We start from the raw sequence: 27322 nt of genomic DNA on the forward strand, positions 1-27322 counted from the left end.
TGCTATTAGCATCAAAGTGTAGTATCTTCTTAATATGCATTTAAAAAAATCAAGTAAATAAATAATACTTAACTAACTGAGCAATCGCGTCACAGATAGCTCAGCACTAACATAAATCCTGTCTAAGCCCATGGCTATCACCATGTTGCAGCTGGTGATTAGGCTGAGCTGTAAGGGGGTGGGCTGAGGTATAAAGAGATGGTGTGTTTTTTTAGTCAGGTGTAAAGGAATTAGAAGTCGGTCAGGTGTGGGGGAAATGTGATGGGCAAAGGACCCGGCAGATAGGCAGGGCTGGCAAGTGGAGTGAGCCCTAGCAGGATGCATGTACACATATAGCACATCTTTGGCCGTTTTGTATTGGTTTGCACAAATTTTATTTAGCATTGTTTTACAACTGTGCGCACGGGCACACACACACACACACACTGGTCTGTATGACAATTATGCAAATTACAGAATACACCTGCCCATTGTTGCGTCTTTCAAAGGGATTTGCATACTCCTAACTCTAGGGCTCATTTCCCTGCAGAAAGTCAGAAGAGAAAAACAAAACCGTTCATTGAACATTGGGAAGTTTGGTTGAGGAAGCCAGTGCCTGAAAAGGGGCAATGACATGGGACTGTTTTCAGCTGATGCAGCAAGAGACCCTTCCAGTGGTGAGTGACTGGCCTTAGGAACTGTAAATGAGGGGAGAAGAGCTATTCAAGGCATACCTACAGCAGCCTTTAAAAGAAACAAAAACAAACAAACTGGCAACCCTGTAATTATTTGCCTGGTTTGATTTTGTTGTTGTGCTGGGTGGCTGCTTCAGCAGACAAAAAGCTGGGATGGGGAAGGTCTGTGGCTTATTTTTTATTTTATTATATTCATATCCTCTGCTTATCTGCCAAGCCTTTTGCCAACCCCAAGGTTACAAAGCGAGCTTCATGGCCGAGTGGGGACTTGAACCCTGGCCTCCCAGGTCCTTGGCCGACAGACATTCTAACAACTACACCACCAGTTGCCATGAAGCTCACTTGGGTGACCTTGGGCCAGTTGCTGTCTCTCAGCCTTTCTTACCTCACAGGGTTGCTGTGAGGATAAAATTGGGCAAAGAGAGAGAACACTGTACAACCACCTTGAGCCTTTTGGCGGAAAGGTGGGAGGCCGTAGCAGGTGCTGTAACTCTCCAACCGCTTGACTTTACCCCCTAAGGCATCCTCTTCCATTGTCTCTCAAGGCAGACCAGTGCCAGCAACAACCTATGTTCCAGGGCTTGGATGTTTGGTGTGGTGGTTAGACCAGGGGCAGGCCACATTCATACCACACATTTAAAGCACTCTGATAACAGGTTATGGCTTTGCCCAAAGAATCCTGGGGACTGTCATTTGCTCTGGGTGCTGAGAGTTGTTGGGAGATCTCATTCCCCTCCCAGAGCTACAATTCCCAGAGTTCCCTGAGAAAAGGGATCAACTGTTACACCCCTCTTGAGAGCTGTAGGTTCAAGAGAGGTCTCCTAACAACTCTTAAGTTCCTGTAAACTAAAACCATTGACCGTCCACAGTGGTATCATGGTGCTTTTTATGCTGTGAATGTGGCCTTAGACAGGGATAGTCCAAATCCCTTCAAACAGAGGATTGTCCTCAGTAAAAGTTGGTCATGTGGCTCATGTAATGAAGGCCTCAGACTGTGCAGCTGGAGCACGTGGCCCAAGTGGAGCACAGCAGCCTGTCTGAAGTCATCCACCTTAATTGGGGGCCAAGTGAGAAGCTTCAGACTATCCTGTGGTGCAGGCCGGCTGGCCTATCGCCCCTTCACCTCTCTTTGACTCAAGAGACCCATAGCGGAATGGGTGGCGACAGTGGCCTGATCTGCCTCACATAACCAGCGTCAGGTTTCCTGTCGCAACCCAGACGCAGCCAATGAATGGGCTTTTTGCCTCTCTCCGTGTGTGTATGTGGTGTTTATGTTTCTGTGTGTGTGTGTGTCTGAACTCTTGCAACACAGACAGGCCAGCAGCCAAACACAGCTGCACAGTGCTTTAGCGATAAGGCCTCATGAGGGTGTGAGGAGGAAGCTCAGGAGGGAGGAGGGCCCTGCTCCCATCTCTTGCTCTTTTCTCTCTCTCTCTCTGACACACACACACACAGAGGAAAGGCCACATCAGCTTTGCACAAGTGGTTGCACTCTCAACCCTGCTGACTCGACTTCCAAAAAAATGCCACATGGCTAACGCCGGCTCCTTGGGACTGGCCCGGCTCCTTCAGAGGAGGGAAGCAAGTTCCCTGCTGGTGCAGCTCCGAAGAAGGCCCAATGCTTGGTAATGCTCTCTGTCTGTCTGTGGTGGGGCTGGGTTGGATGGGTGGAGCGGAGAGTCCAGTATTTATTATTTTTTTGATGGGGTCAGTACAGGGTTGTAAAGTTGCCGGCTGCTCCAGAAGGAAGAAAACAACCTTCTGTGTCATTGTCTTTTAAGAGTATCTTAATTTGCAGCAGCAGCAACAACAACTTGTCTTTGCAGTGTTGGGAGGGAGGGGGTTATAATCACCTGGTAGTGGTCTTCAGATCAAGTTGCAGAGGAGCAAAAGTCTACTGTGTGAATTTGCAACCATGCAGAGAAATCAGTGCCCCGAGCAAACTTCTATTCTGTGAGTAACTGGCTGGCATGCAGTTGGTTTAAGAGAATTAAGTTTTTACTGGTACAGAGCTGAAAAGGATGGCAGTGAAATGGCCCCTGCTGAATTTCTGCAACTGAAAAATCCTTTCAGCTCTTAGGGGTTGTATGAGGCTGCTTTGGGTTGGCATCATCTTTTTCTTCTGTAATGGTCAGGGAAAGAGTGATGGATGTGGGACTGGGTTTGCCAGCTGACCAGAAAAAAACGGACCTGGCCTGCATTTCACAAGTCACTTGATCTGTCTGCTGGCAAAGCCTTTCAAAACAGCTTTGCCATCTGCTAATGTATGCCAGTTGAGGTGCAGCTAAAGGCAGATGAGCAGGGTTAGCTTAAAAGGTGGCAACTCTAAGGCTGTCATTAGTTTTGTTTTCTAGTTGGGCTCCTGCACTTTAGCCATAGGAAAAGCAGGAAAGCTATAAGTGAAACTTTTTCCTGGTGTGGAAAGTGCATGTGCGCAGACTTTCCCTTGCATGTACTGTACCTGGGAGTAATATTGTGGCTTATCAGGACATCTTTCTTTGGAAGTAGTTTGCAACTTCAATGGCAAGTCATGAATCTCTGGAAATGAGTTCTCTAACTAGGAATGAGACGCACGTCGTGCAGTGCTCAAACATAAAAAGATGCACTTCCTGCTTTGGAACTTCAAGGGAAATGCACATGTCAAAACAGATTATTGAAAATTCTCTGGCAGTGCACACAGCATGACCACGTTGGCCATCAACTGGTCACCCATCTGATGAACCATTTCTCCACTTAGAGGGCTTCCGGCTAGTGTTGCCACCTTTCTGCCTATTCCTATGCTTTTAACAGCTGCCTGCAATGGGATAAATTGAGCAGCTGAGGTTTTCCCAATTGCTTCAGCTCCATGCTAGGAAAAGCTTCAGTTGCTCAATTTGTGCCTACAAAGCAGGAGTGGGGCCTCCAGGCCTCTCTATGTGGCCCTCAAAACTCTTCCAAGACCACACCCCCTCTCCCTAGGTAACGCTTTGCATTGACCCTGCTTCACACCTTTAGTGTTTTTGCCTGGGTGGCCAGTACCCTTAAACTCTGATAATGCCTCTTGCTTGTCCAGGATGGAAGATAGAGGGGTGTGTGTGTGTGAATTAGCTGACAGTACAAAGGTAAGATCCATTGCTCCACCCACCTTTGCTCCTGGCCCTGCCTACCAACTGGTATGTGGCCCTCAGAAGGTTGTTTAGAGGGAATGTGGCCCTTCGGCTGAAAAGGTTCCCCTGTGGTTGCTGCAGTTAAAAGCCCATCAGTAAAACAAGTTGGTAGCCTTGCTTCCAGAGTTTGTGTGTGTCAGATGAGGTGACTCAGCACATCCGACATCCACAAACCATATGAAGACTGCTGGTCGCTGTTTGCCCATATATCAGTGGAGAAAATGGTGGTGAGATAATGTTCTGCAAAGCATTCCCTGACTAGTGTGGTTGCAAGTTGATTGCAAAGACCAGATGTTTCCACATCCTGAAAAATGCTTGTGATCCTTACATGTGGAAATTTTGAAGCATTCTGCCCTACTAGTCCCAGGAAACATTAACCAGGAGCCTGCAAATACTTTTGCTCCCTTCCTGTTGCCAGCCCTGCTGGAGATTTACAGCAGCAAACAGGGGGTTGGGTGAGCACCTTCCATCAGTAGGGGCGTAAAGTGTTTCTGCTCAAGAATGAGGCCCAACAAGTTTTGCCTGCTCTTCCTGGGTCCTTGAAATGCCAGTGTTCATAAGCAGCTACTTGAGAGCTGCTAAACCCATTTCCTGAGCTATGTGTTCCATCCCCTCCAATCCCCACACCGAGGGCTTAGGGTGGCGCTGTGGTCTAAACCACAGAGCCTAGGACTTGCTGATCAGAAGGTTGGTGGTTCGAATCCCTGTGACGGGGTAAGCGCCCGTTGCTCAGTCCCAGCTCCTGCCCACCTAGCAGTTCGAAAGCACATCAGAGTGCAAGTAGATAAATAGGTACCACTCCGGCGGGAAGGTAAACGGCGTTTCCGTGCGCTGCTCTGGTTCGCCAGAAGCGGCTTAGTCATGCTGGCCACATGACCCGGAAGCTGTACGCCGGCTCCCTCGGTCAGTAAAGCGAGATGAGTGCCGCAACCCCAGAGTCATCTGCGACTGGACCTAATGGTCAGGGGTCCCTTTATCCTTTACTTTTAAACCCATTTCCTGACCTATTTGTTTCATCTCTTCCAATCCCCATGCTGAGGGCTTAGGGTGATGGTGGATACCAATAAAGTTAAAACCATAAAGCTTCAGTTACAGGGATTAAGCCCCCTCCTCATCTCATGCCATTCAGACCATTGGTCTATCTAGCTTAGTACTGTCCATGCTGACTGGCAGCAGCTCTCCATGTTTTCAGACACAGGATCCTTCCCTGTTCTGCCTGGGACCTTCTGTGTGCAAAGCAGATGCTCCACCACTGAGCTATGGTCTTTCCCTTTAAACTTAGGAAGCTGCCTTTTATGAGGGAGTCAAACTATTGGTCCATCTAGCTCAGTGCTGCATGCCCTGATTGGAAGTGACTTTCAAGGGTTCTGGCACATGGAGTATACCTTTGAGCTAAGTGAGACCTGTTGGAGGAGACCTGTTGGATCAGACCAATAGCCCATTTAGTCCAGAATTCTGTTCTCACAGTGGCCAACTAGATGCCCCATGGGAAGCCTGCAAGCAGGTCCCAAGCGCAAGAGCCCTCTCTCCTCCTGCAGTTTTCAGCCACTGGCATTCAGAAACACACTGCCTTCGACAATGGAGGCAGAACATAGCCACCATGGCTAGTAGCCATAGATAGCCTTCTCCTCCATGAATCCTCTTTTAAAGTAATCCAAGCTGAAGATCATCACCAGGGGCAGAGGCAGGGAGTGTGTGGTGGGGGCAGGCTGCCTGGGTGTCACCAGTGAGGGGGGTGACAAAATGCTGGGCGCCACTCACCGTGGGGCCCCAAACGGTCCGCCCGCTGCCTCCCCCCACCCCAGCTGTAGGGTGGCTGAGTGGGAGGAGGTAGGCAGACATTTTGGAGGCCCTGTGGAGTGTCCTGCCCCAGCTCACCCTGCCCCGCGGGTGGCTGGCCCCGCCCCTGGGCGCAGGACACACACACTGCCCCAGGCGCCCAATCAGCTTGCTCTGCCGGTCATCACTGCCTCCTGTGAGAGGTAGTTCCATATACTGGCCTTGGTCCAGTATATCAGAAGGAGCGTCTCCACCCCCATTGTTCTACCCGGACACTGAGGTCCAGCGCCGAGGGCCTTCTGGCGGTTCCCTCACTGCGAGAAGCCAAGTTACAGGGAACCAGGCAGAGGACCTTCTCGGTAGTGGCATCCGCCCTGTGGAACGCCCTCCCATCAGATGTCAAAGAGAACAACAACTACCAGACGTTTAGATGACATCTGAAGGCAGCCCTGTTTAGGGAAGCTTTTAATATTTGATGCATTACTGTATTTTAATATTGTGTTGGAAGCCGCCCAGAGTGGCCAGATGGGCAGGGTATAAATAATAAATTATTATTATTATTATTATTATTATTATTATTATTATATATTTTTATTAGTTTTCAAATACAAAACAGAATTATACACTCCATACATCTTAATTACATCTTATTTCTCTTTTTTGACTTCCCTCAATTTGTCTGCAATCCTTCATATTTTAACTTTTTGCACATTTCTATTTATTATTTATATTATTACTGTAAACTTCATCCCATTTTTAATACTTATTATTAACATTCTCCTATCACAGCGCTTCATTAAAACTTACAAACGTAATCTGATTATCACTTAATTTTTGCAAATATTCAATAAATTTTTCCCAATCTTCTGTAAATCTTTGATCTCGTCAATTTCGGATCCTTCCTGTCATTCTGTCCAGTTCTGCATAGTCCATCATTTTTGTTCTCCATTCTTCTATCGTAGGTAGCTCCTCCTGTTTCCATTTCTGGGCCATCAGTATTCTTGCCGCTGTCACTGCATATAAAAATAACTTCTTTTCTTTCTTATTTATCTCATTACCTGTAATGCCTAATAAAAATGCTTCTGGTTTCTTAACAAATGTATATTTCAACATTTTCTTCAATTCATTATATACTATTTCCCAAAAGCTTTTAACTTTCTTGCATTCCCACCACATATGATAAAATGTACCTTCTTTTTCTTTACATTTCCAACATTTGTTACCTGTCTTATACATTTTTGCTAATTTCACCGGTGTTACATACCATCGATACATCATTTTCATCACATTTTCTTTTATAGTTGTACATGCTGTGAATCTTAGACCTTCTTTCCATAATTTTTCCCAATTCTCCATTTGTATATTATGTCCTAAATCTTTGGCCCAATCAATCATAACTGATTTTACCTCTTCATAGAATCATAGAATCATAGAGTTGGAAGAGACCACAAGGGCCATCGAGTCCAACCCCCTGCCAAGCAGGAAACACCATCAGAGCACTCCTGACATATGGTTGTCAAGCCTCTGCTTAAAGACCTCCAAAGAAGGAGACTCCACCACACTCCTTGGCAGCAAATTCCACTGTCGAACAGCTCTTACTGTCAGGAAGTTCTTCCTAATATTTAGGTGGAATCTTCTTTCTTGTAGTTTGGATCCATTGCTCCGTGTCCGCTTCTCTGGAGCAGCAGAAAACAACCTTTCTCCCTCCTCTATGTGACATCCTTTTATATATTTGAACATGGCTATCATATCACCCCTTAACCTCCTCTTCTCCAGGCTAAACATGCCCAGCTCCCTTAGCTGTTCCTCATAAGGCATCGTTTCCAGGCCTTTGACCATTTTGGTTGCCCTCCTCTGGACACGTTCCAGTTTGTCAGTGTCCTTCTTGAACTGTGGTGCCCAGAACTGGACACAGTACTCCAGGTGAGGTCTGACCAGAGCAGAATACAGTGGCACTATTACTTCCCTTGATCTAGATGCTATACTCCTATTGATGCAGCCCAGAATTGCATTGGCTTTTTTAGCTGCCGCGTCACACTGTTGGCTCATGTCAAGTTTGTGGTCAACCAAGACTCCTAGATCCTTTTCACATGTACTGCTCTCAAGCCAGGTGTCACCCATCTTGTATTTGTGCCTCTCATTTTTTTTTTGCCCAAGTGCAATACTTTACATTTCTCCCTGTTAAAATTCATCTTGTTTGTTTTGGCCCAGTTCTCTAATCTGTCAAGGTCGTTTTGAAGTGTGATCCTGTCCTCTGGGGTGTTAGCCACCCCTCCCAGTTTGGTGTCATCTGCAAATTTGATCAGGATGCCCTTGAGTCCATCATCCAAGTCGTTGATAAAGATGTTGAATAAGACTGGGCCCAAGACAGAACCCTGTGGCACCCCACTAGTCACTCTTCTCCAGGATGAAGAGGAACCATTGATGAGCACCCTTTGGGTTCAGTCAGTCAGCCAGTTATAAATCCACTGAGTGGTAGCATAGTCAAGACCGCATTTTACCAGCTTCTTTACAAGAATATCATGGGGCACCTTGTCAAATGCCTTGCTGAAATCAAGGTAGGCTACATCCACTGCGTTCCCTTCATCTACCAGGGTTGTAATTCTGTCAAAAAACGAGATCAGGTTAGTCTGACATGACTTATTTTTCAGAAATCCATGCTGACTATTGGTGATCACAGCATTCCTTTCTAGGTGCTCACAGACTGTTTGCTTAATGATCTGCTCCAGAATCTTCCCTGGTATTGATGTCAGACTGACTGGGCGGTAATTATTTGGGTCCTCTCTTTTCCCCTTTTTGAAAATAGGGACAACATTTGCCCTCCTCCAGTCTGCCGGGACTTCGCCTGTTCTCCAGGAATTCTCAAAGATGACTGCCAGTGGTTCTGAGATCACATCTGCCAGTTCTTTTAATACTCTTGGATGCAGTTCATCTGGCCCTGGAGACTTGAATACATCTAAACTAGCCAAGTATTCTTGTACTATCTCCTTAGTTATTCTGGGCTGTGTTTCCTTTGCTGAATCATTTGCTTCAAATTCTTCAGGTCGGGCATTGTTTTCTTTATCGGAGAAGACTGAGGCAAAGAAGGCATTGAGGAGTTCAGCCCTTTCTGTGTCCCCTGTTTGCATTTCACCATCTTCTCCTCTGAGTGACCCCACTGTTTCTTTGTTCTTCCTTTTGCTACGAACATACCCATAAAAGCCTTTTTTGTTGCTTTTAACCTCTCTAGCAAGCCTGAGTTCATTCTGTGCTTTAGCTTTTCTGACTTTGTGTCTACACGTGCTGGCTATTTGTTTGAATTCCTCTTTGGTGGTTTCCCCCCTTTTCCATTTTTTGTACACATCCTTTTTTAATCTTAACTCAATTAAAAGTTCTTTAGATAGCCACCCTGGCTTCTTTAGGCACCTTCCATGTTTCCGTCTTATTGGTATTGCCTGACGTTGTGCTTTTACTATCTCCCTCTTAACAAACTCCCAGCCATCATGAACTCCCTTTCCTTTTAGTATTACTGTCCATGGAATCTCACCCAGCACTTCCCTAAGTTTTATGAAGTCGGCTTTCTTAAAGTCAAGAAATTGAGTCCTAGTATGCTTGGCTGCTCCTTTCCGCTGTATAGTAAACTTCAGAAGAGCATGATCACGCGCGCCTAATGATCCTTCCACTTCTACCCCACTAACCAGGTCATCAACATTAGTTAGGACCAGATCTAAAATGGCTGTTCCTCTTGTTGCTTCTCCCACTTTCTGGACAATGAAGTTGTCTGCAAGGCCAGTGAGGAATCTGTTTGACCTTATGCTCTTGGCTGAGTTTGACATCCAACAAATATCCGGGTAATTGAAGTCCCCCATTACTACTATCTCCCTTCCTTTTGCATGCTTGGCCATCTGTTCCAGGAAGGCATCATCTATGTCCTCCGTTTGGCTTGGCGATCTATAGTAAACTCCCACAGTGAGGTCACTGTTATTCTTCTCTCCCTTAATTTTGACCCAAATGCTCTCACTTTGGAGCATTCATCCTTCGTGCACCATTCTACTAATATCTTATACATTTTGGCTAAAATGTTAAAATCATTATTCAATATTTCTGTCTGAAATTTTGATTCTTTATCAGCAAAACCCCTTTGATTTAAATCTTTTCTAAACATTTCATTAATTTGAAAAAAATGCAACCAGTCATTAACATATTCCTTAACTTCTTCAAATGGTCTCATTTTCCATTTACCTTCTCTTTTACTTATTAACTTCTCATATGTCACCCATCCCCCAGTCATATTGACTTTCTTCACGCTCATCGCCTCCAACGGCGATAACCAATATGGAGTTTTTTGTTCCAACAGATTTTTATATCTTTCCCACACTTCAATCAGGGACCTTCTTATGATGTGATTTTCAAAACCTTTGTGTACACGTTTCTTATCATACCACAAATACGCATGCCACCCAAATCTATTGTCAAAACCTTCCAAATCTAACAAATCAGTATCTTCTAATTTCACCCATTCCTTCAACCAACAGAGGCAAGATGCTTCATAGTACAATTTCAAGTCTGGCAGGGCGAAGCCTCCTCTTGCTTTCACATCTGTCAATATCTTAAATTTTATCCTCGGCTTCTTACCCTGCCAGATATACCTTGAAATTTCTCTTTGCCAATTTTAAAAAATTGCTGCCCCTTTGATCACTGGAACTGTTTGAAATAAAAATAACATCTTTGGTAGCACATTCATTTTAATCGTTGCGATTCTTCACCAATTATTATTATTATTATTATTATTATTATTATTATTATAGTTTAACTGTGCTGTGTAAAGAAGGTCTTCCTTTTGCGCGTCTTAAATCCTCCAGCGTTCAACCTCATCGGGTGCCCATGACTTCTAGGGTTATGAGAAAGGGAGGAGCACTTCTATCTATCCACTTTCTCTGTGTCATGCATAATTTTAAACATTTCTATAATAATGTCTCCTCTGAGTGTCCTTCCCCCCCCCCCAACAAAGAAAGCCCCAATTGCTGAAACCTTTCCTCACTGGGGTTGTGTGTCCCAGAGAGCTTGGGTAAGTTTCAGAGCAATGCTTTCAAAACCCTTGGATAGCTGAGCTCTACTTATCAGAAGGAGGTGAGCTTGGGATGCTGAGAAAAAATCGCTGTGCATCTGTTGCTAAACCATAGGAATGGTGGGCCAGCATGATGTTTCTGGGAAGCTGACCTCCTGGGGAGCCAGAAAAGGTCTAGATCTAGCCAGTAATCCGCCATATGCTACCTTGAACATAAAAGATCCACTGTTAGCCCTTATTGCTAGCAGTGAATTGCATAGTGGCTGCTGTTCAAGACGACACAGATAAAATAGTGGCTTATCCACGCTTACCTTTTTGCCTGCTCTTTCAAGGCACAGATCTGTGTTTTAAAGCTCTGCATCTGAGTGCTCTCTCTCGCAGCCCTCCTTCGAAATTTGAACTTCTCTGAATTTTGCAGTGCAATTTTCTGGCCAAGTAATGTGTATAAGAATGCATATACTAGGGTAAAGTATGCATATATTAGTGAAAATAACATATGAAAGGCATTGTATTATGGGAAGTTGATTTCCAAAAATGTGTTCTTTTTTCTTTTCAAGGGTTGCAAACTGATGTAGAAAATGAGAGTCACACCAAAACCATACATTTAAAGCACTCTTATTCCACTTTAAGACACATGGCTTCCCACAAAGTGTCCTAGAAATTGCAGTTTGTTGAAGGTCTCCTAAGAACTTTCAGCACCCTTAACAGACTACAATTCTGATGACGGGGTGAATGGGGGTTGTACAGGGTCACGGGGGATTGTAGAACCTTTCCTTTTTTGGGGAGCAGGGTTCCTTTGTCAACATCCTACACACCCAAGCTCCTGCAGACTGATTTGCATTGGCTTATGCCTTGATGCTGCAAAGTTCTGGTGTTAATTGGCTCTAAGCAGCTAATGAATGAGCCCACTATTTGCAGTACTAAATATTTTTTGCTCAGGCAGTTTTGTGCCAGAACGTCCATTGCAAGGGGCATTGCCAAGGATGTTATGGGATACCTGAGGTCTCTGCTTTCTTCTTCTTCCTCCCACCCACCCGCCCTGCTCCATTCTTCAGAGAAGTGCTTGAAATGGGTTTCATTTGAAGGCAAATTGCTGTTACTTTGGTAAGGGACCAGGCATTTTGAAACTGGGGGCTTTTCATTTCTGTGCATTTATGTCTCTACACTATAATTATTTTTTTTTTAAAAAAAGCAATAATACATCCTGTGGGCTGCATTATTGAAACTTTTGAAAGCTGTTTCACTTTGCTCTGAAAAAAACAAAAAGAAACCCATTTTCTAAGTGTGTGCCTGATTTGCTCTCTGTGAGCTGTAATTTACTCTGTGAAAAAAACAACCATTTGCTCTCTCTATCATCGTCTTCTTCTTGCTGGATCTCAAAAGGACATAGGCCACGTCCACACTATGCATTTAAAGCAGCATCGTACCACATTAAGCAGTGATGGCTTCCCACAAAGAATTATGGGAGCTGTGGGTTTTGTTTTTTTTTTAAGTTGCTAAGAGTTGTTAGAAGACCCTAATTCCCCTCAGAGACTTACGATTCCCAGAGTTCCCTGTGAAAAGGGATTGACCGTAGAACCACTCTGTGAACTGTAGTTCCATGAGGGGACTAGGGGGTCTTCTAACACCAGTCTTAGCATACTACATTTCCCAGAATTCTTCAGGGAAGCCATAGCTGTTTAAAGTGGTATCATAGTTTATTAAAAGTATGGTAAGAATGTGACCTGGATGCGGTGGCTCTGTGGTCTAAACCACAGAGCCTAGGACTTGCCGATCAGAAGGTTGGCAGTTCAAATCCCCGCGATGGGGTGAGCTCCCATTGCTCAGTCCCAACTCCTGCCAACCTAGCAGTTTGAAAGCACGTCAAAGTGCAAGTAGATAAATAGGTACTGCTCCGGCGGGAAGGTAAACGGCATTTCCGTGCGCTGCTCTGGCCTGCCAGAAGCGACTTAGTCATGCTGGCCACATGACCCGGAAGCTGTACGCCGGCTCCCTCGGCCAATAAAGCGAGATGAGCGCCGCAACCCCAAAGTCGGCCACAACTGGACCTAATAGTCAGGTGTCCCTTTACCTTTTAAGAATGTGACCACACTGTCATCCTCAGCAGAACAAAGAGACCTGAAAGGTCATTTTTATTGTACAATCTTAGGAGGAGTGGGGGCGTGATGTAACTATCACGAAGGGACCCTTTGCTTCTGAATTTGCCATCAGGCAACTGCTGTTAATGTAGTATAAGAGTGCTTTAAATGCATGGTGTGAATCCTACCTGAGAGAAATCAGAACTGACAGGTTCACCCACACCTGAGCTCATGTAAAACTCAGCCGGATGGGGACAAAACTAGATTTAGATGGCTGTGCCTGTCATTGGCTCTGGTGCCACCTATTTCTGGGCTCCCTGACTTCTGCCAATGGGCAGCAGCCACCACAGCCGGGGCTTTCTAGTAATCTGAGAGAAAACTGGTTTATTTCCTCTGTTTGCCGCTGGCTGGAACTCCTCCTCCTGGCTGCCATGACGGACCAAACGTACAGAAAGTGCATCGCTGATTCTGTAGCGTCTGACTCATGGTTTGGGTTTATGTGGTAAGAACAGAGCCCTTGCATGGATTCACTGGCTTCCTCAAAATATAACTACCAAGAACACTAGAAGCCCCTTTTGTTGCTTCCTGTGCAGTGTGTAGCAGGAAGAAAACGATTAAAGGGGGTTAAACATTTAAGAACAGAGGAAGAACTCTGTAGCACTGAACCGAAAGGTCCATTGAGTAAAAGTATCCTGTTTTCACAAGCCTGGCATGGTAAGAGAAATGGTCCCCGATTGTTATTACCCAGGTCCCCTCCCAGCATCCTCTGTATTGTATATTTATAATGATTTGGGCTCATGTTATCAGCCACCCTGCTTTTGATCCTGTTTGAGCCTGCAAAAGTTTTGGGGCAGATATCCTGCTTCGTTTCCTGTAAGTTCCATAGCGTTCTGCTGAAATTCTGTAACTTTTTATACCACAATTGTTCTGGTTTAATTTTATGAGTGTCCTGCTTCTGTTCCCCCTGTAGAGTGCCCACCCCCCAGGAGCAATAATGTGGTACCATTTAGGGGGCATATCACAGAACAAGAAATAAAATAGAATGATGACCCATCCAGTATAAACCCTCTACCAATGCACTGTTGTTGTTTCACATTGCAGTGCATTGTTAAACTCTGGAACTCCCTCCCAAAGGAGTCACTGGTAGCCACTAACTTGGAAGGCTTTAAAAGAGGATAAGGCAAAATCATGGAGCATAGGACTATCAGTTGCTATTAGTCAATGATGGCTGTGTTCTGTCTCCATAATCAGAAGTAGTAATGCTACTAAATACCAGTTGTTTGAAGCCGCAGGAGGGGAGAGTGTTGTCCTGCTTGCAGGATTCCCATTGTGTCATGAACTGGCTGGATGTGAATGAGTGGTGGGAGGCACCAGCAAGGGGTACCTCCAAGGGAACCCCCAGGGGAAGAAGGGTCAGAGCCAGGGGATTGGTGGTGGGACAGTGAAGTGTGGTCAGAAGGAGAAGAGGGAGCAGATTGGGAGGAGGAGGTGCTGGAAGCTGAAGAGGCAACAGGGTTTAGTGAGCAGAAAAAGCCAGGGACAGAGAGCAGTCCAGGCTCAGAGGCAGAAAAGGAGGCAGTACAAGGGGGGGGGGAACCAAGAGGCAGCAATGAGGAAGACCTCTGAAGAATCCAGGGAGTCTCCCCCTCCTGCTGCAACCAGCTCCCCCGAACCGACCCGGTCTCCCATAACACGCAGAGAGATTGGTTGTGCTCAGAGGCAGTCTCTGATTGCTTGGGGGGAAACGCTGGAGAGGACGGAACTTAGGCAGCTGTGGGAAGGTGGGGACCTTCAGTCCTTGCAGCTGCCTCATTGGGGCAACACATACCGGGAAGAGTTGGTAGGATTACTGGCCTGCACTGTTTTGGTTGCTTTGAATAAAGAGTTAACTTTGCTGATACCATCTGACCTACACTTGACTCTGGTTCCTGATACACTGTGACATCTGGTTGGCCAACATGACAATGGAATTATTATTATTATTATTATTATTATTATTATTATTATTATTATCTTAATGTTTTTATACAGCTCTGCTTATGTTCTTATGCTTCAAGCTGTGGGGAACTACAACTCCCACCATCCTTTGCTACTGGCCATGTTTGATGGGGCTTATGAGAGTTGTAGTTCAGCAACATCTGGTGGGCCAAAAGTTTCCCACTCATGGACTGAGTTATATTCGGAGTAAGCCCTTTGTCCATTAGCTTCAATGTGGCCTGCAATGAGTTTGTGCAAAAGATCCCAGGTTCAGTTCCTGAAATTTTCAGGTAAGAGGAAAAGACTGCGTGTCTTAAAATTCTGGAGAGCCATTGCCATTCACCGTAGACAATGCTGAGCTAGGTAGAGTGATGGTCTGACTTGGCAAAGACAGCTTTCTATGTTACCTATATATAAGACTGGCCCACCTTCTTGCCTTCTTTCTTATAAATCAGGTGGTGGTTCCGCTTGTCACTGGCTCTTTCTCCACCTAATGTTCATCTCCCTGCCTCCTGCCCTACAGCGGAGGCTGGTCTGTTAGGGTGAATGGGTAAGTACCCCACCAACCTCGGTCAGCACTCACTCGCCAGCCTTCTTACAGCCAGTCCAGAGGGCTGTCCTGCGTGTCACCTTCCTCTTCCTTACTGTCAGCATTCCCCTTGCAGAACTCAGCAGAGAGGAAGAGGACGGGGCCTAAGATAAAATGGCTTGGCTCTGCCTGTCATTGGCTCTGCCTCCACCTATCATGGGCTCTGGGCTCCACCTACTGTTTCCCCCTCCCCTGCCTCCTGCCCTACCAGCCCCAATGTGTACCAGCCACCACTGCTCTTTCCTCTGGAGATTGCATGTGACTGGAAATGGCAGGGAAGCAGAGCTCAGGTGAACGTTAAGAGAACTGTCCTGACGGTAAGAGCTGTTTGACGATAGAACAGCCTCCCTCAGGAGGTGGTGGTTTTCCCTTTGCTGTAGGTGTTTGAAACAGCTGCTTGGACGGCTCACCTGTCAGGGATCCTGCAGTCGCCTCCTGCATTTCAGATCTTGTACTGAGTTGCTGGTTGGATCGGATGATTTCTAAGGTCCCTTCCACCTCGGTGACTTGCTGATTTCTAGAAGTTAATTACTGAGATTGAAAATGCATGCCTTCTTTTTGTTGCATGCTTGATCTAGGCAGCGCCCATCCTGCTGTTTTGCATCCTGCTCTCACTGGGTCAAACATATTTTTCTAGTAGAAGTTTAACCCAAAGAACAATTGGCCTCTTGGCACTGAAATCAGTGCTGATGAGTGAATGAATGCAGCCTGGTGGTGGGATGGGCCTGTCTGCTGCCCTCCTGATAGCTTCTCCCTGGGTCTGGCAGAGCTTCTCCCTATTGTCTATAGAGGCTTGTTTTCATATTCCCATCCTGCTTCTCGAGTTCAAAAGTGCCAATGGAATTTATAACATTCCACAATCCAAACTGTCCATTATATATATGCACACAGTTCTAAAACTAGGAATGAAGGCTGTGTTATGCATAGTCAGGACATTCGTCCATCTAACCAGTTTATTCTTATTATCATTAGGACTATTTCCCCCCCCCGCCCCGCTCCACAAAGTCTTCATGGACCAGATATGCATTCAACATGCAGGATTTCTTTACTCCCCCCCCCCTAAAATGGCAGGGTTTTGACCAGCCAGCCTATATAGTTGAAATTGCACAAGATACAATCCCTACTCTTATGTCCATAGTTGTCTTTATTTACTCTACTGGATCTAATAAAGAGAAAGAAGTGGGGGTAGATAAATAAATAGGGGACAAACCAAACCTAATAACTTGGGGGATGAGTGGCATTTTGAATAGGTGGCAGGTTTCTGAGCCAGCTGATCCTGGCCTTAGCTGGATGACGTCGCCCATCCCAGGTCAGCCAACTGAGCTGAGGCCAGGATAAGTCCCGAAACAGGGGTGTTCTACAGGTGTGATGAGGTGTGTTGTAGGTTGGTGCAGGAGGAGACATAGCCCTGTTCTTTTTTTTTTTTTTTAATTAATATTTATTAAAATTTCAGAAAGAATAAAATCACATTAAACACAAAAATTTTAACAAAAACAGAGAAAAATACCCCATACAAAATACAAAGTACAGAATAGAAAAAAGTAAAAAAAGAAAAAAGAAAGAAAAGAAAAAAACAGTTAAAAATAGTTCCGTCCTTTCATAACCTCTTTTAAATTTACTTGTTTCCCGGACTTCCTCATACCTCCCTCTTTTGTATTCCAATTCAGTTTGTAAACCCAGCAATTTCTTACTCTCCTTTTTAATTCCAGTCCTAAAGAGACATAGCCCTGTTCTAAACTCTGTTCAGATTGGTCATGTGACCTGGTAACCCAGTGGGAATTCCCTAGTACAAAGGTGGTCTAAGTCAAAGTGTGTTTTAAAGACTTTCCCTCCTCCCCTGGAGGGTTCAGGTGTCACCAGCCCTGCTTCTTAATGGAGTTTTGAATCAGGGTTAGTTACCCTGGCATGATTTACCCCAGAATAGATTACGTTGGCTTCCTTTAGTTTGGATTGCTCTACCCATCAACAAACCAATGGTTATTGAAGGGATTCATCACTGAACTTCATGAAGTTGTTAAAATTAATGGCATTGTTATTTGCTATCTGAAGAAGTGTGCATGCACATGAAAGCTTATACCAAGAACAAACTTAGTTGGTCTCTAAGGTGCTACTGGACAATTTTTTTAATATATTTCGGAATTGTTATTTGTTAGTCATTTAAAAACAGTGAGTCGGGCCATCTACTGAATGCCCGTTATCTTCCTGTCCGCTACATGCTAATGCTTCAGAGTCAGGCTGAATGTGAAAGGTTTTGTGGTTCAGCGAATCCATGCTTTTACATTGCAATATTATTATTTTTATTAAAAATAAACAAATCCTATTTTGCAGTCGGCTGTTAAAAGCAGACAGGAGTATGTGTTTTGAAAGGCAGTAGCCTCTAGATGGCACTGCTCTCCAAGAAAAGGGGATTGCTTTTGACTTAAAAAAACAACAACCCAGAAAACTTACATGCTGGTTTTTCTGGTCTGGTTTTGTGAAACTGATACTTATGTGGAGACTGCGTACTTTTAAAAGGGGGTTAAGAGACACACAAAGTGTGGTGCTGATGGTAACCAACTCTTCTGTTGGTTACCTCTTCCGTGCATTTCCCCAGATTCCTCTGGTAAACCAACAAGCAGTGCCCCTCCCCCACCTGATATTTGGAAGTAGACCAGGGGTCAGCAAACTTTTTCAGCGGGGGGGGGGGGGGCTGGTTCACGGTCCCTCAGACTGTGTCAGGGGCTGGACTATTTTTTTGGGGGGGGGGATGAATGAATTCCTATGCCCCACAATCCCAGAAATGCATTTTAAATAAAAGGACACATTCTACTCATGTAAAAAACACACTGATTCCCGGACCGTCTGCAGGCCGGATTTAGAAGGCGATTGGGTCGGATCTGGCCCCCGGGCCTTAGTTTGCCTACCCATTAAGTAGCCTGTCCCTGAACCTGAAGGTTCCAATTACTGTCATGCAGGATCAGTGCCAGACTCTTTTGGGAAAGGGGGTTTGGCACAGTGCCACCTGCACCCACCCACAGACAGGACACAGTGTTGCTTAAGAGGGTCACCACATGCCTTCTTCTTTGCCCACTAATGAAAATAATTTGGGGCCCAGTGAATGGTGATGCAGCTGGATTGGGCTGGTTAGGAGCTCTTCCAAGCCCCTGGAGCCCTTGACTAGTAAAGGTAAAGGTCCAGTCGTGGCCGACTCTGGGGTTGCGGCTCTCATCTCACTTTATTGGCCGAGGGAGCCAGCGTACAGCTTCCGGATCGTGGCCAGCATGAAAGCCGCTTCTGGCGAACCAGAGCAGCACACGGAAACACCGTTTACCTTCCCGCCAGAGCGGTACCTATCTATCTACTTGCACTTTGACATGCTTTCAAACTACTAGGTTGGCAGGAGCTGGGACCGAGCAACGGGAGCTCACCCCGTCGCGGGGATTCGAACCGCCAACCTTCTGATCGGCAAGTCCTAGGCTCAGTGGTTTAACCCACAGCGCCACCAGCATTCCTTTGGAGCCCTTGACTAGTGCCCAACTAAACCAATGGCTGGCACCAGGCCTGCTAGCATAGTTAACTTATATTTATATATATAGAATTGTTTCTATGTGTTTGCGGGAACATAAGTTGTTTTTAAATATGGAATTGTTTTTACTGGATTTATTCATGGAGCTGTTTTCTTGTCTTATGGCTGTATTTGCTTTATAATTGTATATTCTGATGTTACAATGTGCCCTCGGACCTTATGGTACAGGTCAAGTAAGAAATCTAATGAAATAAATGAGATTTCTGTTGATAGGAGATCTCTCTTCCACAAACGTGTCCCACTCACCTCCCTCTCCTCTCACAACAACCCTGTGGCATTTTGATACGGGAAGTAAACCATTGTATCATGCTGCCTTTCCTGCTGTGTTCTTATGCTTCTTTTTCTTCTCCTGTAGAGAAGGCAGGAAAGCGAGACCCACGGCAAGAGCTTACAATGGAGGGCCGGAAGCAGGCCTTGAAAAGCCCCCAGAAGCTCTCTCTGCTCTCGTCCCCAGTGCGGGCTGCCATTCGCCTGCGGAGGACAGCTCATGCCTTTAAGAAGAACTTCCTGCCTGGGGACTCCAAAGCAAAGCTTCTCCAGAGGCAGATCTCCTTGGGGAAGGCCAGACTGGGCAGTGCCTCCACCTCCCTCTTGAGCCAAGCAAGCTTTGAGAGTTCTCAGTACTTCACTTTTGATACCTCGGTGCAGGAGCCCTCAACCAGATCCAGCAAGCGGAGGAAGAGGTCCAAGAACCCCAGGGTATTGTACCCAGGAAACTCCAGGAAATACCTCCCTGCCGAGCACAAGAGCAAAGCCAAGAGGTGCCTCCTGTTGCTTGTAGGAATTGTCTGCTTCCAGATCCTGAACGCCATCGAGAATCTGGATGATAACCTCCTGAAATATGATCTGGATGGTCTGGAGAAGACAATGCACCGAGAGGTTTTTGGGCAGGCCTTAGCAGTCGAGAGCATTGTGGCATTGCTCAAGGACTACCTGGCAACCCACATACACAACAAACCACTGGTCATCTCCTTCAACGGCCCAAGTGGGGTTGGGAAGAGCCACGTCGGTTGGCTGCTAGCCAAACATTTCAGGTCAGTCATGGGGCACAACTCTGTGCTCCATTACTTCGCCATGCACCACTGCCCGGACAGCGCTTCCACATCAGCCTGCCAGCAAGATTTATCTAAGACGATCAGCGAGATGGTCACCCAAGCCGAAATTGAAGAGAAGATCCCCGTGTTTATCCTGGATGAGGTGGAGTTCATGTCTACAGCCTTGCTGGAAACACTGGGTGGGTTCTTCCAGACGAACCAAACCAACGAGTTCCTCAATGCCGTGTACATCCTGATAAGCAACCTGGGGGGCAACGAGGTCACCAATGTTCTCCTTCAGAATGCCTCTGGCGACCTACTGCAGCCCCAGAAGAAGGTGGAGTTGCTGCAGGCTGCTCTCCGTCCTGTCCTTGACCAAGTCCACCCTCTTTGGATGTTGGCGGAGATCGTTCCCTTCGTCTTGCTGGAGAAGAGCCACATCCTGAGCTGCTTCTATGAGGAGATGATGAGCGAAGGCCTTTATCCCGATCCGAGCCACGTGGAGAGCTTAGCCAGCCAGATCAACTATTACAGTCAGGGAGGCCAACAGTATGCCATCACCGGTTGTAAGCAAGTTATAGCCAAGGTGAATCTACTGTAAAGGACAAGTGGGAACTTCTGGCAAAAGGGCTGCCTTCCCCCTCTTTTCATTATGGAAGGGTGAACTGCAGGGGTCGAGAACTTTCAGCCCATGGGCCAAATGCGGCCTTCTAGGCTTCATTATCCCTCACATGTACTGGGTTGACCAATGCCTAGACTTATTTGCAAATGAATAGGGATGAGAGCAACGTGGCTTTTGGTCGCCAGAATGTACAGCTAGGAATATAGGAAGCGAAGGACTTACACTTGAGATTGCTTTTTTCCTTTTCCCTCCCATTTCTTTTTTACCTCACGTTTCATGTCTTTTTAGATTGTGAGCCTGACGGCAAAGGACTGCCTTAGTACTGATTATTGCAAGCTGCTCTGAGACCTTTTTCTTTCTTTCTTTGGCTAAAAGGTGGGGTGTGAATGCCCTGAATAAATAAATATGCCTTTGGGGAGAGGAATGATTTTTCAACCACTCTGTAAACTGTAGCTCTGGAAGGGGAATAGGGGGTTGTCTAGCAACTCTCAGCAGTCTTATCAAACGACACTCTCAGGATTCTTTGGGGGAAGCCATGACTGTTTAAAGTGATATGATACTGCTTGAAGTGTATAGTGTGGATGGAGCCCGAGGCATTACTGAAGTTGAAGGAAAGGCATAACTCTCAGGGTATTAATGTGAAACAAGGCCTGTGAGAGGTGTGGCCAGGGGAGAGTTCTGAGGGCCAGATAGAGAGGACATGAGGGCCACATTTGGTCCTCAGGCCCTGAGGTTCACCATCCCAGCTATAAATGCTTTTGAATCGGGCTTTTTCCTTTGAAGGGGCACCAGCAAGTTTCCAATCTTGAACTGGTGGCTCCCAAGGGTTGAAATAGAAGAAAGAGAAAATCTTACACAATTACAAGGAGAAGCAAAGATTAGAATATACGGTAACTGCATTTAATCCTGATGGTTTTAAATAAAAGTTGCCTCCAGATGGAGGCTTAATATTGTAAACAGGTCATTCAGATATTGCAAATGAGTTGCTGGCAATTTTTTATATATATAAAAAAAGACTGACTGGATTTGTAGCCTCTAAATCTGGATTAAATGGGATGGCAGGATACAAGCTGGCATTTTGATGCGGATGTTGTCATGTGGATGCAACATAAAGCCTGAATGGATGAGGAGCACCGATCCTATCTGGAAGCCCCCAAGTTCTTTGCTGTTCTGTAACATTGTCAGTTTAAAAAGCAGCAACGTTTTCTCGAAAACACAGTCAAAAATTAAATTAAAAAGTTGGAAAAAATGTCAAGCTAATCATATTATCAGCACTGTATTGATTTTGGTTTATTAGTATTCTTTGATAAAGGAGCAGCAAAAATGGGCTGTAGCCAATGCTATTCGGAGCAGACACATTGAAATGCATGAATGTGACTCGTTAACACTTCCGCTTGTCCCAGCACTTTCCCTGGGAAAACCCACTCTTTACCACTGAACCAGAGTAAATGTTAATTGGAAAACTGCTTGGACCCATGCTTTCTAGGTATGGGACAAGTGGGATGAGCCCTAAGGTAGTGTACACATTACTGCTTACAGTGATGACAAAACTGAGCTAGGTAGACCAATGGTCTGACTTAGTATAAGGCAGCTTCCTGTGTATGTTGGCTGTTCATTCAGAGCCACAAGGACTAGAATCATACTTTATTTCTAGGGGAAGTGCCATAGCTCAGTAATAAAGCTTCTGCTTTGCATGCAGATGGTCCTAGGTTCAATCCCCATTATCTTCAAGCAGGGCAGGGAGAGAACGCTGTCTGAAACCCAGGGCCCATAAAAGCCATGGTTAAGCTGAGGTGTGCTCATTTCAGACAGCTGCTACACATGTGCAGATAACAGCACACCACTTCACTGGATGGGAATTCAGTCCTGGGAACAAAACAGGTAATGGGCATTGGGTAAAGACATCCCCACCAGCTCTCCAGGTGTTTTCAAGATCTCACATTGTCAACTTTTTCTATTTCTGCCCCTTTGCCCCGAATTAGGAAGCAGCTTCAGGCTTTGCCCCATAGCATTGCAATTCTAAATAAATGTTTCCCGCCACCCCAATCTCTGGGCAGTCCAATATTCCAGGGATTCCAGGCGCTTACCCAAAGTCCATTTTTCCTTTTGGAATGAGCCACAGCGGAGACTGTAGTGTCTTTATGATATTTACACACATATACAACCTGAGCCTACGATGGAAGGGTTCGCAGCATCAATACCCCAAAAGGGTCTTGTTTTTCTCATAGCTTTTGCCTTGGATTCAAACAGAAATCAAACATTGCTCTCAAACATTGTTCTGAGTCTCTCCAGCTTGCTGCTTTACCTCTAGGTCACATCACTCTTACTCAACTCTGCCTTTTCCTTCTAACCACGAGCTGGGGGAGCCTCACCCATGTGCCATCTCTGAGAGAGCCCCTTTCCTTTGTTCTCTTAATGGCCCATCACACAGGCAATCACCTTTACATAGGAAGCTAGCCTGCCTTTTATTTTAACAGTTGCTGGATCCAGGGGTTAGAAAGATCTCACATACAGCCTACTCCCCCCCCCCTTCACTCAAATACCTTATTTCCAACCTACACCTACTTACAAAAATAATCTTGGGCACTGGGATAGTTGGCATGATAGAGCAGGTGTGTTGTTGACTCATATATATTCTTTTTCTTTTTTTATGTGCGGAGTTTTCTGCTCAACCAGCAGTGGTCTATTAATAACTTCTCCCTAAAAATAGCAATGCATGTGTTTTAAGAACACGCACAAGGTATTTGTCTGGTCAAGCACAACAGTTTATATCCTATGGGAGGGCATCCATCTTTTGCAATTAACGGCAATAATTATCAAACAAATGAGTCAGAAGAGGCAAAGGGATTTTGCCAAGCAGATTGTGTGTGTGTGTGTTGATTTTTCTTACTGTTAACTCACCTTGCAAATAATTTCCAGCTTCATGGCAAGGAAAAAATGTTTGAGACCTCATGCAATCTAGCAGCCTTGGCGGATGGCTTGGAGGTAAGGCGATGGGGTTGGATCAGCTCAGGTTTGTCACTTAGAGGAAAAAGCCAGGCCATCAATAAGGCAGAACCTGATTTGGCCCACAGTGTCACCTGATAGCTGCCAGGTTGGTCACTGCACACTCTGCCCATCAGCAGTGGGAGGCCTATGATTGGCTGGACCTGGAGTAAATACTCCTCCCACCTTCCTTTTAAAACAGGAAACTGTGGTACAGTTAAGTAATCTTATATTCTGGTCTTATGCAGGGTGGTGGTGGTCTTCATGGGATAGGGCTGTAGCTCACTGGTAGAGCATCTGTCTTGCCCAGAGGTCGGCAACCTAAGGCCCATGGGCCGGAAGCGGCCCATGAGCCGCCCCCAAACTGAGCCGCCTGCTCGACGAGTCCCTGCGTGCTGCACTAAACCAGCACAGCGCAGCACAGGGACTCTTTTCCACAGCTCTGGAAATCACTTCTGTGCATGTCCACGGTGCCGGAAAATGCTTCTACGCATTCCTAGGCGCTGAAGATCGCTTCTGCGCAGGTGTGATTTTCGGCATCTGGGCATGCGCAGAAGCGATTTCTGGCACCACGGACATGTGCAGACGCAATTTCCAGTGTCGCGCTGCGCCGGTTTGGCCCACAGAGAATCTCCGTGGGAGTGATCCAGCCCATGCCCACTAAGCCTTGCCGACCCCTGGTCTTGCCTGTAGAATGTCCCAGGTTTAATCCCTGGCAACATCTTCAGGCAGGACTGGAAGAGACCCTTGCCTAAAACACTGCAGAGCCAGCATTGAAGTCACTGAGTTAGATGGACCAATGGTCTGACTATAATTCAACTTCCTGTGTCTTAAGGTGCATGCCATAACTCAGTGGACAGTGTCTGCCTTGCCTGCAGGTCTCAGGTTCAATCTCTAGCAGCTTCTCCAGGTAGGACTGGGAAACTTGCTTGTCTGAAATACTGAGCTTGATGGAACAATGATCTGACTCCCTGTATTACTAGATAACAATGTAATTTTATTCTCTTTAAATGGGTTTTGGATCCACCCCCTACTGATCTTGAATTCAGTCCCAAATCACTTTGCCTTTGATAGATAGATGATTGATAGATAGATAGATAGATAGATAGAGTCCTCCTAAAATTCATGAACATTTTTGGGCACTTTTCTCCTAATATACACATTATTGCAAGCAGTTTTGTCTAACGTGCACATTTTTGCAAAGCAATTTCTCCTAATATAGAGCATTTATGTATGTTGTTTTCACAGATGCATGCAAGTATCTTTTGTCTGTTCTGAGCCTTCCAGCGTTGGATGCCCCAAAGTTCTAGTGTTAATGGTGTTAAGGGGAGAGAAACTTTTTTCTATCCACTTTTATAATTTTATAAACTTTTACTGTATCACCTCTCTAAACTGAAAATGTTGCAAACTTTCTCCATAAGGGAGTTGCTCTATCCCCCAGTCATTTTGGTAGAATCTTCTTTAGATTATGCAGTGAATCAGATTTCTCCCCTATTCTTGTTTGGGATTGGGCTGAGAGGAAGGGGAACCCAAGTGAGCGGCTGCAATGAAGGGTTGTCAACAAAAGCCAGGCACCTGTTGGTATCAGTCACAGCTGGGGAATCACCCGGTCTGCCCCTGTTTGATAATAGCTGGCATCAGACAAAAGAGAAGAAAGAGATCAGTTTAATGGTTTAATGGCTCAGAGGTGTTCTGCTAAATTAAATTTCACCACTGAGACCTTGCTGGAGCTTGGAATGGGACGGGTGGAGTGCCTCAAAACGCCCTGAGGCTTCAGCAGGTCATAGCAGGCCGAACATGCTCTCCCTCCTCCGGCGACCCACACTAGCGTTGTTAACACACAAGCGTTGTTAGCAACAACATCTGAGTCCTTCACATCTGCTCCACCGCGCCCCCACCTTGGCCGCAGGCCTGAGAGATAGCTGTTGCTCTTATTTATTCCAGAACTGAAAACCCACCCCCGCCCCTGAGGCTCAGCAAAAATGATAACAAGACAAAACAGGAAAAAACATAGATACCCAACAAAACCAAGTCCCTGTTAGAATATACATATATAGGCATAACTAGCACCTCGAAGAGTAATTGGATAATAAAGAGGAGCCTGTGGGAATGCTGGAGCACTGTTGTAAGATTAAGGCTGCCAAATCCTTTTCTCCATCAGGGCTCCTGCGCCTTTTGACAGCGTGGGGTGGTTGGTTTTTTTGAACCAAAGGTCTGGTTGTTTATTTATTGACTTGCTGGCTTGTTTGAGAGATGTGCAATCCAGCAACTTTTCTGCAAATCCTCGCAAGGAGCACAACGATACGCATCTTAAAAAATTCAACAATTCACATTATGTTAAGAAAACACAGAATGTTATTTAGATAAATGAAAAGCAGCATATATAAAAGCACAGGCACTGGAGGCTGGCAAATGGGGCGCTGCTCCACCAACCCCAGTCTGCCCCTAGACAGCCCCCACCTGCCTGTCTTCTTAATTACAACAGTCCAGTGGGTGGCACCGACTGTCAGCTTCCTCCTTCTTAGCCTCAGTGTTGCCTTTGTAGAACACAGCAGGGGGGTGGGGCGGGGAGGATGGGGACAAAACTAGAATAAGTTGACCCCGCGTGTCATTGGCTCTGGACCCGCCTGTTGTTGTCTCTCTGGCGCCACCTACTCTTGGTCTCCCTGCCTTCCATCCTATCAGTCCAAGTGGGCACCAGTTGCCACTGCATCACAGCAGTTCTCTAGGATCTTAGACAGGAAATAATGTTTCCCTATCAGCTAAGGTTTTACCTGGAGATGCTGAAGACTGGCCCTGGGACATTTTTGCATGCAAAACATGTGCTCTTTCATTGAGCAATGGATGCTGCTCATGAACACATGAAGCTGCTTTATACACCACCACAAGTTCTGTGAGGAATGCATGAAAGGGTTCCATGTGCCTAGCTTTGGAAGACTCAAATGGCATGATAGTAAAAGTAAAGGGACCGCTGACCGTTAAGTCCAGTCGCGGATGACTCTGGGGTTGCGGTGCTCATCTCGCTTTACTGACCGAGGGAGCTGACGTTTGTCCGCAGACAATTTTTCTGGGTCATGTGGCCAGCATGACTAAGCCGCTTCTGGCAAAACCAGATCAGTGCACGGAAACGCCATTTACCTTCCCACCAGAGTGGTATTTATCTACTTGCACTTTGACGTGCTTTTGAACCGCTAGGTTGGCAGGAGCTGGGACAGAGCAATGGGAGCTCACCCCATCATGAGGATTCGAACTGCCGACCTTCTGATCGGCAAGCCCAAGGCTCAGTAGTTTACACCACAGCGCCACCCTGACATGATAGTAGTGGCCTTCAAATACTTGAAGGGTTACCACTCCTCAAGGAATAAAAGGTTCCAGGGTTCTTGTTGCATCTGTTAAAGTTGCCAAATGTCCATCGTTGTGTGTTTGTGTAAGTCTTTGCTGGAATTATATGTGATCAAATTCTGCCAGGTGGTGTAAAATGATTACAGTACAGGTTGTTGTTTTGGTTTGGTTTTTTGCATATCCCAGATTTCATGTGTAGTTTTCTTTGTTACTGCTAACATCCAAATTGTGTACCATGCTGATATGTTTAAATTATTCAGATTTTACCACTACTGAATGATAGGATCACGGTTTGGTGGTGCCACACACTGATGGAAACAGGCAGTCTCCTCAGAGAAGATATATAGATGTTAAAGAGAACTGGGGCCACAAAGGAACCTTGTAATACCCCAGGTATCAGTTTCCAAGGGGGAACAGCAGCAGTGCTGCCGCTGCCCTTGCAATAAGATGATGCAGGATATATATGGGTAGGATTGCCGATGGG

At 45.8% G+C, this 27322-nt stretch overlaps 1 protein-coding gene across 7 annotated transcripts; it reads left to right on the top strand.

Moving 5' to 3' along the window:
- The first annotated feature begins 520 nt into the window (after nucleotides 1-520).
- On the top strand, nucleotides 521-21504 carry TOR4A (torsin family 4 member A). 7 transcript variants are annotated; one of them, XM_080989630.1, is made up of 2 exons: nucleotides 521-656; nucleotides 19211-21504. In XM_080989630.1, the coding sequence occupies exons 1-2, from the start codon at nucleotides 614-616 to the stop codon at nucleotides 20488-20490; spliced, it is 1323 nt and encodes a 440-aa protein (XP_080845756.1). In that variant the 5' UTR covers nucleotides 521-613; the 3' UTR covers nucleotides 20491-21504. The 7 variants fall into 7 exon arrangements, with proteins under 7 accessions (XP_080845756.1, XP_080845757.1, XP_080845761.1 ...); XM_080989631.1 differs by lacking the exon at nucleotides 521-656 and adding an exon at nucleotides 1988-2299; XM_080989635.1 differs by lacking the exon at nucleotides 521-656 and adding an exon at nucleotides 1988-2299 and having other exon boundaries at nucleotides 19216-21504.
- Nucleotides 21505-27322: the final 5818 nt, after the last annotated feature.

The sequence above is a fragment of the Podarcis pityusensis genome (assembly GCF_964106645.2).
Source record: "Podarcis pityusensis genome assembly, chromosome: Z".
NCBI lineage: Eukaryota > Metazoa > Chordata > Lepidosauria > Squamata > Lacertidae > Podarcis > Podarcis pityusensis.

Excerpts from the sequence above, each read along its gene's own strand:
- TOR4A (XM_080989630.1), top strand. The coding sequence starts at position 614 with ATGGGACTGTTTTCAGCTGATGCAGCAAGAGACCCTTCCAGTG. Across the intron at positions 657-19,210 it reads AGCAAGAGACCCTTCCAGTG|AGAAGGCAGGAAAGCGAGAC; the intron begins GTGAGTGACTGG and ends CTTCTCCTGTAG.